At 36.5% G+C, this 13,521-nt stretch overlaps 1 protein-coding gene across 4 annotated transcripts in view; it reads right to left on the reverse strand.

Annotated features, from left to right (window-relative positions):
* CAPN7 (calpain 7) overlaps positions 1-13,521 on the reverse strand; it is a 34,243-nt gene that overhangs the window by 14,587 nt on the left and 6,135 nt on the right. For 3 of the 4 annotated variants that reach the window (XM_065051664.1, XM_065051663.1, XM_005510687.3), the window contains 9 exons: positions 12,685-12,842; positions 10,273-10,340; positions 8,840-9,040; positions 7,227-7,313; positions 6,223-6,349; positions 5,398-5,483; positions 4,351-4,444; positions 2,622-2,768; positions 809-915 (listed from right to left, as the gene is read on the reverse strand). In XM_065051664.1, coding sequence (XP_064907736.1) covers positions 809-915; positions 2,622-2,768; positions 4,351-4,444; positions 5,398-5,483; positions 6,223-6,349; positions 7,227-7,313; positions 8,840-9,040; positions 10,273-10,340; positions 12,685-12,842 — 1,075 coding nt within the window. Of the gene's footprint in view, positions 1-808; positions 916-2,621; positions 2,769-4,350; positions 4,445-5,397; positions 5,484-6,222; positions 6,350-7,226; positions 7,314-8,839; positions 9,041-10,272; positions 10,341-12,643; positions 12,843-13,521 lie in introns of all 4 variants that reach the window. The other variant, XM_065051662.1, reaches the window with a different exon arrangement.

The raw sequence follows: 13,521 nt of genomic DNA on the forward strand, positions 1-13,521 counted from the left end.
GCTATACTGGCTACATCCCACCCTAATCGCAGTCACACTTTCAAATTGCAATGCCAGAATATCTGAGAAGTTGTTGACAACCGAGAGCTCCCAGTCTACAGAGAAAGCACTGTAGAAAGAGTCACAGTCTTTTATCATGGATGTAGATCTTGCAGTCAACACAATATCCCCCTTCTACTGCATTGAAATGCACAAGAAACTGGTTGCAAAAAACAATTTTGAAAGAAATCAAAGTAGTTACTAGCTGACATTTATAAATTACAGTTATATCTTTCACCAGAACTGTTATGGTAGGTCTGCAGATTAGCATTGCAGTTTTGACAGACTTCTGCTGTTCCTCCAGGAGATTTACTAATGGGGCATAACAAGCAAGATCTTGTGATACAACTAGAAATACTGTATTATATCTGCCCTTAAGGACAGCAGATCAATTCCAAAGTCTTAGGCACTATGTGGGAACAAAGAACACATTTCCTTCTACTTTTTAAACACTTTTAATTTGTATATTGGTTCCACACTGCTCTTATCTGACTCTACATTTTATTTTCTTCTCCAAGAAATGGGCTACTTTTTTTCTCAAATGTGAAAAACAAAAATCACTTAAAACAAAATCCCACAATATTTTACTCTTCTGTTCTATCAAAGCCACCAATACCTCAATCTTTCTTCTTCCAGAAAGCACATGGAGGTTTTATAAAGCACAATTTGTAATAGGACCAAAATGCGATTGAAGGATCTGTGGTGACTGTACTGCTTTTACAGTGGTAACGCAGCAAGCATTTTAATTTCTTAGGAAAAAACAAACTACCTCTGATAAAGCATTCTGAAAGTACTATCCTTATTGAAAGCTTGATTGTCAGAGTGCATAGCAATTCTTTCAGGTATCCAACCAGTCAGTGCGTGGAGATCAATATTCTGAAATACAAGCATTCCAAAGAAATTAGAATAGATAATCCATCTATAAGCATACAATGTCTACACACAAATTATAAAAGTGTCTCCAAAGAAATCAAGTATACACAAGTTACAATATATCTCTACACATAAAAGGCTCAGGATTAAGACCATATTAAAAACCCCAAACACATAAAAACTTATTTGATTATTTTAGGATAATGTTTCCAAACAGCCTCTCTCTCCCTCAAAAAAATAAAAAAAGGCTGGAAAGTGAACTGGTGAAGCAAAGTGGAATTTCAGAGCAATGTGGAGGTCTAAGAGAGCAATCAACTGTGCTCAATTCTATCATTCTATTTCGTTGATTCACAGACTTTTGTTGCAGTCTCAGAAGCACTCTTTGGAACTTTGCTATTATATATGCATTTTAAATAATTTAAGTTTCACTTCTAAGGCTCAGGGTTTGGGATTTTTATTCTTTTTGAGGAAGCTGACACTGACATGTATTTCCATAAAAAGAGGCTTTATTCTCCCTATTTCATCTCCTTGAAATACTGCTTATTCCTTTCTCTTTTGCTTTGTACTCCTCAAAGCAAAAACAGAGACTATAAATGCTTGAAGTGTCAGTAACCAGCACTGGTGGGTGGGAACTTGAGCAATTACAAGTATAACGCTGCCAGTAAGTAACCCTGATTATAGGCAGGAAGCTACAACACACTTGAAAGCAGAGGGGGCAAGAAAGGTGGAGATTAAATGTCATAAATCAAGCTCGTTTTCCAGAGAGCAAGTTAGAGGATGACCATGGAATAACACACAGCTGTTCTTACCAGCTTCTGTCCTCTAAAACAAAGCAGCCCAACACTGACATAACATATGTCAAAGTGTATGCTACATTTACCCCTTATACAAAGCCACGTTTGTCTCCATAATGATTTTTCAAAAGGTGATGATTAACTAGGTTACCCTCCAAACAAGCGATTATCAAGACACGAAACAGAATGCAAACAGCATCATGAAATTTTTAAAAAATACTGTTAAAATTTTGAAGAATTTTAAATTAAAATCAGAAATGCTTCCTAAGTAACAAATGAAGATTGTGTGGGCTAATCATTTCAGTAAACCCTCCCTCTTTTAAAGAATAATTTGCATGTCAGCCTAGCTGCTGTGCGATGACTGTTCCTTTAGTAACCACAGTGTAGGAAACCAGTACATACTGGTGCAAATGAGTGGAACAATCTGATAAACTTCCACAGATCAAAGTACTTGCTCCATCAATACACACGTACTAAATGTCTAGCCTGCTCCTTTCCAAACTGACTCCTCTACCTAAGGAGGGAGAACTGCCCTATTTATTGAACAACAGTTAGAAACCAAAATCAGCAGTATTGATGTGGGCAAAAAAATTTATGACTTTACCCAACACTTTCATGTATGCTCTATATAAAACCTATATACTTCCCAACCATAGGTGGCAATCCTGCAGTCAGAGAACTATCAGTAACTCTGCCCATCAAGATGTCTTGCTCATTCCATTTTGATGGAATAAATCTCATCAGGTACAGCTAAGCATATTTGAGAAAGAAAGAAATAGAAAAAAAACCAATAAAACTGCAAACCAAATACTTGTCTCTCCAAGCAATTCTCTTTGATTTCACTAGAAGGAAAATTATTTGACCCAAGATTATCTAAGTGGAATTTTTGCCTCTTAGAAATAATCTAGTACTTACAGAATTTGATCCAGGAAAATCGTATCCTCCCATGACCTTCATGTAAGCCTTTTCTATTAACGATACCCATAATTCATTCTTATTGTTAGAATAAGAGCAGAGAAGTTCCCCACTATGATCAACAGGTAACTGGTCATCTATGATGACCTGTATAAAAGAAACAAATGAAGGACCATCAGAAAGCTAATGAAGTATTTCGAAAGTATTTAAAAGATAAAACCTCTTATTATACAGCTTCTCAGACACAGCCAGACCTGACCATCATTCTCACACGTGGACATCTCTACCAGTCCTGCAGTGGTTTGCCCAAGTGAACAAAAAATTCTATTTCCAGCTCCTACTTTCACTGGTCCACTGGGTGACTGGTAATCACCCGCCTCACTTTTCCCTATGTAAAATGGGGATGATGGCAGTACACTCTTGTAAAGTGTCTAGTATCTATTGGAAAAGGTAGCTGCAGAAAAGTTCAGTGCAATTACCAGCATAAAAAGTAAAGAAAAGCCTAACAATTTTCCTCACCTAATTAGGAAACAGCATGGACTATGCTTGGTAGCCAGCAGAAAAATAAACAGCTATTTATGTATAAGGAAACAAACTATTTTCTTCAAACTATGTCAAATTACTTTCATAGTATCTAGTTCCAGATTTAAATTTCTTCTCTCTGGAAAGGAAAAACAACACAAAGCGGCGGCTGTGAAAGTATTAACCTTTCTTATTTAAATTAGGTAGAATATGTTTGGTATTATTACAGATTGTTACTGCAGTATTTGCAGCCATATGAAACAGTTTCCCAGAACAGATGTTTCAGTTTCACATTGGCATTAGCCTGTTACGGATACAGGCCACCAACGCAGCACTTTTTCTGGTCAAATCTTATCTGTTGTGGAATGAATAACCCTTTTCATAGAAGAGCAAATGGCCATTCATCCTAAGAAAAGGGAGCCATTAGGAGATGTGTTGAAAAGAGCAAGGCAAGCACACAAAGGATACTGGAACTTTGCAATTCAAGGACTTCCTGACCCAGAGGTTGCATTTTAGCAATTAATAGCCTTTGAAGACTTTCCCCTTACTCCTCTGCCCTGTTAATATGACCACTCAACTTTTGAACTCCATAAACATTCATCAGTCACTACAATCTCCAATAATCGGTGCTACAGTTAAGTATTATACGAAGAAATAAATTATTTTATGTCCTTCTTTACTGCAATGCAAAGAAAATGAAGTTGTTTGCCAGTTTACAAAGTTCTATTGTATATCTTCAGGCATCTCCTCTACTTACTAAACATCTGTGGTCATTTGAGTTATTACTCTATGGTCATTCAATGCCTATACTCTTCCCAGATGCCCCCCCTCTCTATGTTTTCGTTCTGCAGCTTTCTTTGTAAGACAGAGTGGAAAAGTGGATTACTTGACACATCCTATTAATAAATACAGGATGCATAACTTTGTTCTTGTATGGTTTTCATAATTATTTTAGGCAATGTAAGGATTTTTAATGAATTTAATGTAAGGCTATTTTCATGAATCTCTGTAGAAGAAATAACTACATTCCATTACACACTTCCCAACCAAAATGAATCTCAACAGGTGTAACAATTAAAAACCACTTTCCAACAAGACATATCCCAAGTTTTTGCTATGCAAGCATAGCTTCACTGTGAAGCAGATCAGGCCTTTAAAATATATGACTTAAACAGTAACAGTATTAAGTCTCTTCAAAACCATTTACCTTTCTAGGTACACCATTGATATGAAGCTTCACCATGTATTTGCCACATGGATTATATTCTGGTTCTCCTTTCTTATTCTGAGGGTAAATTATGCTGTTCAAAAAAAAAAAGAAATTGTGACTTAAATTACTTGGCTGCATATACACTGATAACAATAAAAGTGGGGTTATAGGTTGGACTAGATGATCTCCTAACCATTCTGTGATAAACACAGCCTGTTTCTGGAATTTACACTGAAATAAATATGGAATTTTTAATGAAAGAGAAACTCAAATTTAGAAAAAATGACAGTGATGTTAAAATAGGTTTTATTTTTCAGGATCTTGCTGCAGGTCTCTGCTTATTGTAGCAACAAAAAAGAACATAAGTAACCTAATAGTTTCTCCAGCAGAAGCAAGGCAAACAAATTTATCTTACCATTAAACAAATAGTGTTTACGCATCTGTAGTGTAAATACAGTATTTGCCTGAATGACAAGTCAAACACTTGAAGAAGGAGAATACACTGCAGAACTTCCTGGTCTTGAGAAGAATGTAAGTTCAGTTCTAACGAGTATAAATTAAAACAAGAAAATCCAGGAACAATGATCACACACTGGTCTGGCAATGGGCTCCCGGCAGATTCTGCCGAATCCCTGCCCAGTTTATCACTGGATGCCAGCCTGAGTAGAACTGAGTAGAACTGAGATAGTGTTGTTAACATCAATTTTACAATGACATAGATGCAAGATGGACCACCTGTTGCACAACAGTCAGCACAGCAAGGTAGAAGAACAAACCTATAAAGCACTCAAAGTAAAATTTCTATTAAAAACAAAACAAAACCTTCCAAACTATTACTCCTCAAAACACATCTGAAGTTAGACTCCAATGTCTGTATTCATATCTATACAAAGCTGGCTTCCTTCACACAAGTGCTGAAGCCACGCAAGTCCCAGGGAGACAGGATAAATGCTAGTCTTTAATGTGTCCAACTGTCATCAAACATTTTGCAAAAGCTTAACAGTATTTAGTCTGAAGAGATCTTAGAAAACAACAGCTACTTACCTCGTGATCAATTTTTTGTTATATCTCCTTTCATATGCTGCACTGATAGCTAGTGATGCCACAAAAGAACAATCTGACACTATTGTCTATAAAGAAAAGAAAACCAGTGAGGACATTTACTAACAACTCAGATACTGAAAGACAAACAGGGTGTGTGGAGGGAAGGAAAATTGTCACTTAGTAATTCCTTTCAAAAGGCAAAGTCTTTGAGCCAAGAGAAGCAAAGTTACAACTAAAAGGCAGGAAATGTATGTTTGATCAAAGTGAGGCCCCTACACAGCAAATCAGAGTTACAATTACAAATGACAATCAGCAGCAAGTGCAGATATCTCAGCATTCTCTCGCACTTACTCCCTTTACCCCAAAACATGCTGTGTAATGCAAACCATACCCAACAGCACAATCTATTGTGGATTTCAGAATAGCTTGGGCCACCTGCAACTTGACACTGAATGAGACATTTTCACTGTTCTCAATGGGACACCCTGCTTCCTGTCAAATAAAAATTTTAAAATCTTGTCCATTATTTTTTCCATGCAGTAAATTAAGTGAACAATTGGCTGCAGAGTATACCTTGCCTTTTTTCTTATTAACCTTCCCAATATTTCTGGAAAACATGACTTTCAGCTGGAATTCAAATTCTGTTTTTCACTTTTGCTGCTAACACACCTGTTTATTCTGCATGGAATCTGAAGTGATACTATTTAATTCTTTATTCAATCTCATTAGAGCCAAGGAAAGGACTCTCACATTTGGGGATTGCTTTTTGAACAAGTTCTTACATCCCCTGCTAGCAGCACGTATTTCTCTTTAAGAACAATTTACCTGCTTTATGCTGAAACTTGATACAGTATAAATCATTGTAGGGTTATTTGTTATGTCATCTGGTCGCACCCACTTGGCAAACATTGCTTTCTGTTTGGGGGATAATGGTAACTTCCCACATTTATCACTAGATTTAAGAGAGAAAAAGGTAGAAATAAATCAATAGGAGTTTAGAAAAGCTTTTCATGGTATGTCCAATCTTATATACATATGGTACAAAATATGTGCAGAACAACTACACAGCTTTGTATACAGAGCTGTAAAACAACTTCGAAGAACACTACTGCTATGTTTGTGATTTTTAGGTAAAAAAAAGCAGAAATATTAAAAATATTAAAAAAACATGAAATAAAATCCAAAAGCTTCCTTCATGCAGGACTGAACAGGAGAAAGGAATTCCAAAAAGCCATCTATACTAACAGAAACTCCAATTCTTCAGTTTATTTCAATTTGATGAACTAATAACAAACAGTTTCTTTAGTTCTGAAAATATTGAGGCTTGTCAATTAGACAAGCCTTTAGTGGAAAATTGAAAAATAAAAACCCGAACCAACCCCAGGTGTCTTTGTCTATTATGGCTATGTAATCCTAACATATTGTTATTGCTCTTGAATGGTCCTTTAAAGAGGAAATGGCTATCACCTCCATTTTACAGTTAACTAAGGCAGAGGGAGCTACACATGTTAGTGTACAGCAGAAGCAGGAAATGGACTCAAGTTGCCAGCCCAGCCCAATACTCCAAAAAGCCAAACATGATGTTGCCCTTATAGGCCAGAATACACAACTGCAAAAGCTCTGCAGAGCTCCGATCAGTTTACATTAAACAGTTTTAAGATCAGACTACAAAAAGAAAGTGGTAGTATTTAAAGATCACTGCCTGAATTATGCTTAAAAGCCTACTTAAACAATTTTAAACCCTGAAAGAGAGAACATAGAAATACCAAATGTGGGAAAGCTTTGGAAATAAGAACTAAAGCCAAGTTCAATAATTGAATCACACTTACGAAAATGGCATAGGGAAGGCAAAACGTTCCCTCAGATCAACACTCATGAAAGGTACATATTCAATGCCATTAATTTTTGAAGTCTTCCTGCAAGTTATAAGAAAAAAGTATATATAGTTACAAACCTATATACCATCTTTCAAAGACTAATTTCAAGAAGGCAACAAAAAAATTAGTTTTTAAAACTTCACAATACATGGTGCTTCCGAAAACAAAATTACTACCTGTTGAAAATGAAACAACTACTGTATTTATTTGGGTTTGAAGTGTGCAGTACATTATGGCTCAGTCACTAATCCTCCAGGTACGTACCTTTGGACAAGTCACCATGCCAGAATAGAAATTATCATCAGCCACAAAGCTCTTCATAATTCTAGAAGTCACATCTAAAAATACATCTGTCTAAACAGAATTTCTCAAGTCCCTTAAGCCTCTCATTTAAGAGAGTCTTAGCATAAGTTGACAGCACTTAACTTAACAACACTTAGATTTCATCTAACTGGAGGAGCATTTTGGAATGCTTTGTCAAACAACAATAAAAAAAATAATGAATGTTTATCAGTAAATTTTTGACTAAAATGCACAGAACGTTTTTTTAAAAACAAGAATCATATTTAAATGTGAACGTAATTTAAGTTTCAAACAAGGAGTTTACTGTAAAAGCTATGTGAGGTACTTCAAATAAAATTATGATTAAAGATGTGAAACAACTTGGAGGTTCTCTTGCAAGACTTAAAAAGACCCAAACAACAAAAAAAACAAAGAAGAAAAAACCCCCAAACCATCCAGAAAACCAGAAACATTTACTGCACAAGCACTACAAGAGGAAAAAAAAAAGACATTTTAATAAAGCAATTCTTAATGCTCTGCAACTCTTCAAACACAAACACAAGATTTCTACCTTCAGGAGCTTAGTCCATTTAAATCCCCTAAAACATTTAGTCTGCTTGTTGGCTTTATGATCAAACCCTGGACAGTGCTGGGCATCAGCTCTGTCACAATATTTTTTTTATTTTATGGGGAGGAAGAGGAAGGTTGAAATACGTATCAGACAATGCTTTTTTTTTTTTAAAGACATATTTGAAAGTTTTCAAAATTCATGAATTTGATCAAAGGTTTTACGGATTTTTTTATTACTTTTAGCTTATTCCACCTATAATAAAGAGCAAAGCAAAAGGAACTGCATGTAACAGAAGTCACCACTCTACAACATATTATGCTTCCTCAGTTTACAGTGAAGTAGTAGTTGTATAACCTGTAAAAACATCTTTGCACCTTGGGATCTCAGATCTTTCATGAACTCATTCAGGTGGTAGGTTAAAACAAAAAATAAGGCTATGAAAAACAATCCTGGCAGTCATTTACAAGATATTGTCTTCTAAATATATTCTAGAAAATATATTCTGTGAATAAAAGCCACTAATTATATTACCATAGAGAATGCAGAAATTTGTTAATGCGTAGGTAATACCAGCAATAGGGTTTGTAAGACGGTTTTCCAGCCCTCTGTTTATATACCTCATGCTGCAGCTGTTTCAATCTACTGCATCAGATGCACAAAGGATGTGAGCACAAATGATAAAATTTTGGGAAAAAACTAGTCTTCAACTTACCTGAGTACTTCAATCTCCTCTGCAGTGTATCTCTGACCTTGAGGTTCACTCGCTTGTACTGCTCTGATTGTCTGTGGTTTATCATTTAAAGAAAAATCGGGTCCCAACGGAAAGAACGTTCTGACTGGCTGATTTGGTTTAGCTGCAGTTGACTTCTCCTTCTGAGATGATTTTGACACAGATTCCTTCAGTGCCTCTGCTCTAAAGCAAATAAAAATGCATTTTGTTTACGACAATGATAAAAAATATAGCTATTATTTATTTGCTTGGTAAATGCTCCCACATATGTGAAATGGAAGGAACCAACATTGGCCAATACTCTTCCTATGAAAAATAAATTTCTGATGCCAGAATTTCTTTATTTTCCTGTTCAAGAACCAACTAAAATACAGCATTTGCAATTCATGTACAAGCTACTTTTGGCAGAACTCATTAGATTGTTGTTGCATATAAATTATGCTAATAGGAGAATTTGTGTAAGTGCTCATTATCTGGAACCTCAGAACAATATCACTGAAACACAGAGAGAAGACTGATTTGCATCCTCTCATACCTTCGGGATTTAATTTGTCTACCAGCTACAATAACAGTAAAAACCCACTAGCATTCTCACAACCCATCATTTCAACTGCTTGAAGGCTGTGTATTCAGAAACCTTCTCTTTTGTTGCTGCATTAAGCTGCTGAATGCTCACACATATGCAAAATACAGGGGTTTTTTGAACACAGACTGAGAAGTGCTAAAAACCAGCTTACACTGAAACTTAGCTCAACATAGTCGTATAATCCTTTAGGCTGGAAAACACCTTTAAGATCAAGTCCAACCATAAACCTCACACTGTGAAGTCAACCACTAAACCACTAAGTGCCATGTCTTCAGGTATTTTATAATAAACACCTCCATGGATGGTGACTCAATCAGTTCCCTGGGCAGCCTGTTCCAGTGCTTGATGATCCTTTCCGTGAAGAAACTGAACTTACACTCATGTAACTTGTTTCAGGTATAGACTCCATTCCACTAGATCTACCCATAGAATTAGATTGCTACCATCAAGACAAATATTTCTTGGTTTCCAACCTGTCTTCCTTATGAAGGGATGCTGACATCCTGACATAGTGCTGGCCTGAATTCAGCCTTTCTATAGAAGCCAAACACTGTAGTACTCTGATCTATATCTCTGAAGACTGAAGTAATGCATCAGTACTAAGAATACAGAGTCCTTTCCTAGTTCTGCATGTCCCAAAATTCAAAGAGGGTTGGCACAACAGCTGCTATATTCAGTGGTAGCAGCTATCTGCCAGGAGAACTCTAGAGGAGCAAGGTCTACCCAGAATCCATGTTCTGCAGTACAGAACAGCTAGACTGAAAATCCAACTAAAAGAGCACACTTAGACCTGACAGCAAGTATGTTTATTAACACTGGCAATACTCACCTATCCAGTGCTTGCCGAGCCAGTTGTTTCAGTTTTGACTGGAGACCTGCTTCTGAAGTTTCAGTAGCCTGAAGTGCAAAATAAAAGAAAGAGATACGCATGCAAAAAACCCAGAGGTTTTATAATCTCATTTTGTCAAATTCCACACTTACACATTACAAGGAACAGTAACTAGCTATTTTTTCCAATTCTTGTTTGAAATGAGCATTTTTTTTTTTTTAAATCTTAGCATAAAAACACCATACTTAGTAAGCAAATATCATATTCCTGTTCTAGTTAATGTTCCTGGAACAAATGTCATATTTAAAATTCTTCAGCATGTGAAAAACTGTATACACAAAAAAAAAAGCCAGAGGAATTAACCATATTAAACCACAACAGGCAGAAAAAGACAAAAAAGCAAATGTTACATATACTACTGAGCTTAGATGTTGTCCTGATTCTGTTGCCATCTCCGAGTTGGAGCTTCAACCTTTCCTTAGTGGTGGTGGGGGGGGTCAATATAGAGCATCTGCCACACTTTATTGTTGGCCTGCAATAAACTGCAACAGATGTGTTCCAATTCTTTTCCTCAAATGAATAAAAAATAATCATGATAACTTAGGAAAAAAAATTACTTTCATAAAATACAAACCAAGAAGATATCTTGCAAGTTTAAAGTCTTGTTCTTGCACATCTAAGGCATAAAATAATCTATGACAGGGCACCAAAACCGAGATCAAGAGTGACAACTTCCATTCCCAGTTGGGAGGTCAGCTATGACAGTTTACACTTTGGTTCTCAGTACAGATGAAGCCTGGCTACTGCAGCTAAACAATCTGCAAGGGGAAGAACATGAGGTGTGGCTTCTTCTGCAATACACACAAGCACGTTTCAGGTTCTAGCTTTGTACCTTGACCGATTGATTCTCTGAGGTCAGCTAGGTCAACTGATTAAAAAAAAAAAGCAAGCCACTTTCACCCCAAGAAACAAAAGTAGGAACACGCTCTATAAGCAACTATTTTCATTTGCAAATAAATTACAGTCTGGCGTTTCCAGTTAGAAAAGACTTTGAAAGATGTATGAAGGTAAGCACTGGAGATGGAACATCAGCACACTCATCTAGGAGCCAGCCACAGAAGAGGAGGAACGGCTGTTCTCCGAGTACTTCAGGGGTAAAGAAGAAACAAATCTCTCCACCTGAATATACTGAGAAGAAAGACAGAAGAAAAGCTTCAAGACAGAAGAGTTTCTTCAATCTTCTTTCATCATGGGAAAAAGAAGGTACTTTTTGATCACCCCAAGGGACAAAGCCTACAGTCATCTCAACGAAATAATATACGGGTCAAGATTAAAAGAAACTTCAGCAGCATCTGTACCTAATGAAATACCTGATAAAAGCAGTTATTTATATGAGATAATTTCAGGCTAACTTAAATATAGGTAAGTAATATTTGCATACACTGACAGAACAGGAGGAGGAACATCACAGAGGAAAAACAGCACGTTGCTGCAGTAAGATTTATGTAATAGGCTGAAGATGTTCTGCTCCCACAGCTCAAGCGGAAAAACTGGAGCAGTTCTCCTAACTCTTGGTCTGGTTGCACTGTATTACCACGGTTTTTATAGCCTACATGAAACCAGTTTACAGAATTCAGAAAAAAGATTTTACTCCAGCAAGTCATAAAAGTAACACTCCCCTCCCAACAACCCACATCTGTTTACATTCTAAAAAAGGAAGAGAAGAGAAAAAGAAAACCAGGCTTGGTGGAGTTACATTATGATGGTGAGCTCTTCCTGTAATGAATTAGTTAAGTCAACTGGACTTAAGGGAAAAAAGCAGTACCTGTAATTATATTCTCCATCATTTACATAATGGCCAATTCATCCTTACCATCAATTCCTGTGTGAATTTAATTCACTTGTAACAGCTTTAATGTTGAGCACTGAGTAATAAAGCAGCATTTTTACTAGTTTCGGCATCAGTACACTATTATGTTTTCAGAAAGTGTTACACGCAAAATTTTCCTTTAATGTAGTCAGAAAGTAATATAGCTGACACAGCAGCAAGTCATCTTCAGTTTTAACTGGCTTTAATTTCTGTTTTAGTGTTACATTTGCTCCAGGGCAAAAATTAACATGAAAAAAGTTCCAGAATATTTCTAGTTTTTAGTATAATCCAGCTCAGGAAAAGCATAAATCGCAAGTCCCCATAAATTTACAGTGTTGAACAGCACCATAACAAAGACTGGAAGAAACACTAATACCCCCCACCCCAAAAAAAACAACAATGGAAAAAAAAATTAAAATAATAGTTTTTAGAAATACAGGTACTCCATTTTTAGCCAGCCTTTAAGGGTCAGTCACTTGCGTAAGTGGAAGAATTTCTTACCATCACGTAATTCTACCAAGTTAACCTGTAGCTTAACATACTGTTTTCAAACAGAGTTCCACCGCTTCTGTGTACAACTCTACAGCTTCTTCTGCGTTGCCTTTATCATCTTCATCAAAAGCCTGCGTAACTAGGAAGTGAGCACGCTCCAAATCCAACTGTTGTTTTGACTTCAGAGGGTCTGTTTTCTGTGACTGAACTAAATGAAAAAGAAAGTATTTAGCTTTCCACAGTGGCATACATAAAAACATTTTTAACATGATACTGAAACACTAGTGGTTCTAATCAGATAGGTAATATCTATTTTTTGATTGGAAAGCAAATCTTTCTAAACTTTCCTAAAAAACACCTTTGCAAGGACAAGAAAACTCTCCCACCCCCTGAAGCAGAGATGCACTCTCAGGATATTTAGAATAGAATCACAGAAGCATTTTGGTTGGAAAAGACCCTCCAGATCTTTGGGTTAGGTCATCAACCATAACATAGCTCTAGCACTAAACCATTTCCCTAAGAACCTCATGTATGCTTCTTTTAAACACTTCCAGGAATGGTGACTCAATCACTTCCCTGAGCAGCCTGTAAAATAACATAAACAAAATCTCTTTCATACTACACTAAGAACAAGGCAGTTTAATTATGTAAAATACTGCGTCATATCTGAAAACACATAACCTGTTGCAACATACAAGTTCCTTAGGTGTCTACCTCATTTAATACCCTTATTAACGACCTGAAGGAGAAGATGGAGTGCACCTTCATCAAGGCTGCAGACACCACCAAACCATTGCACTCAAGGACACAGATGCTATTCAAAGGGACATAAAGAAGCTAAAGTAATGAGCTGACGGAACCTCAGAAAATTCAACCAGGACAAATCC

This window comes from Columba livia, chromosome 2 (genome assembly GCF_036013475.1).
Source record: "Columba livia isolate bColLiv1 breed racing homer chromosome 2, bColLiv1.pat.W.v2, whole genome shotgun sequence".
NCBI lineage: Eukaryota > Metazoa > Chordata > Aves > Columbiformes > Columbidae > Columba > Columba livia.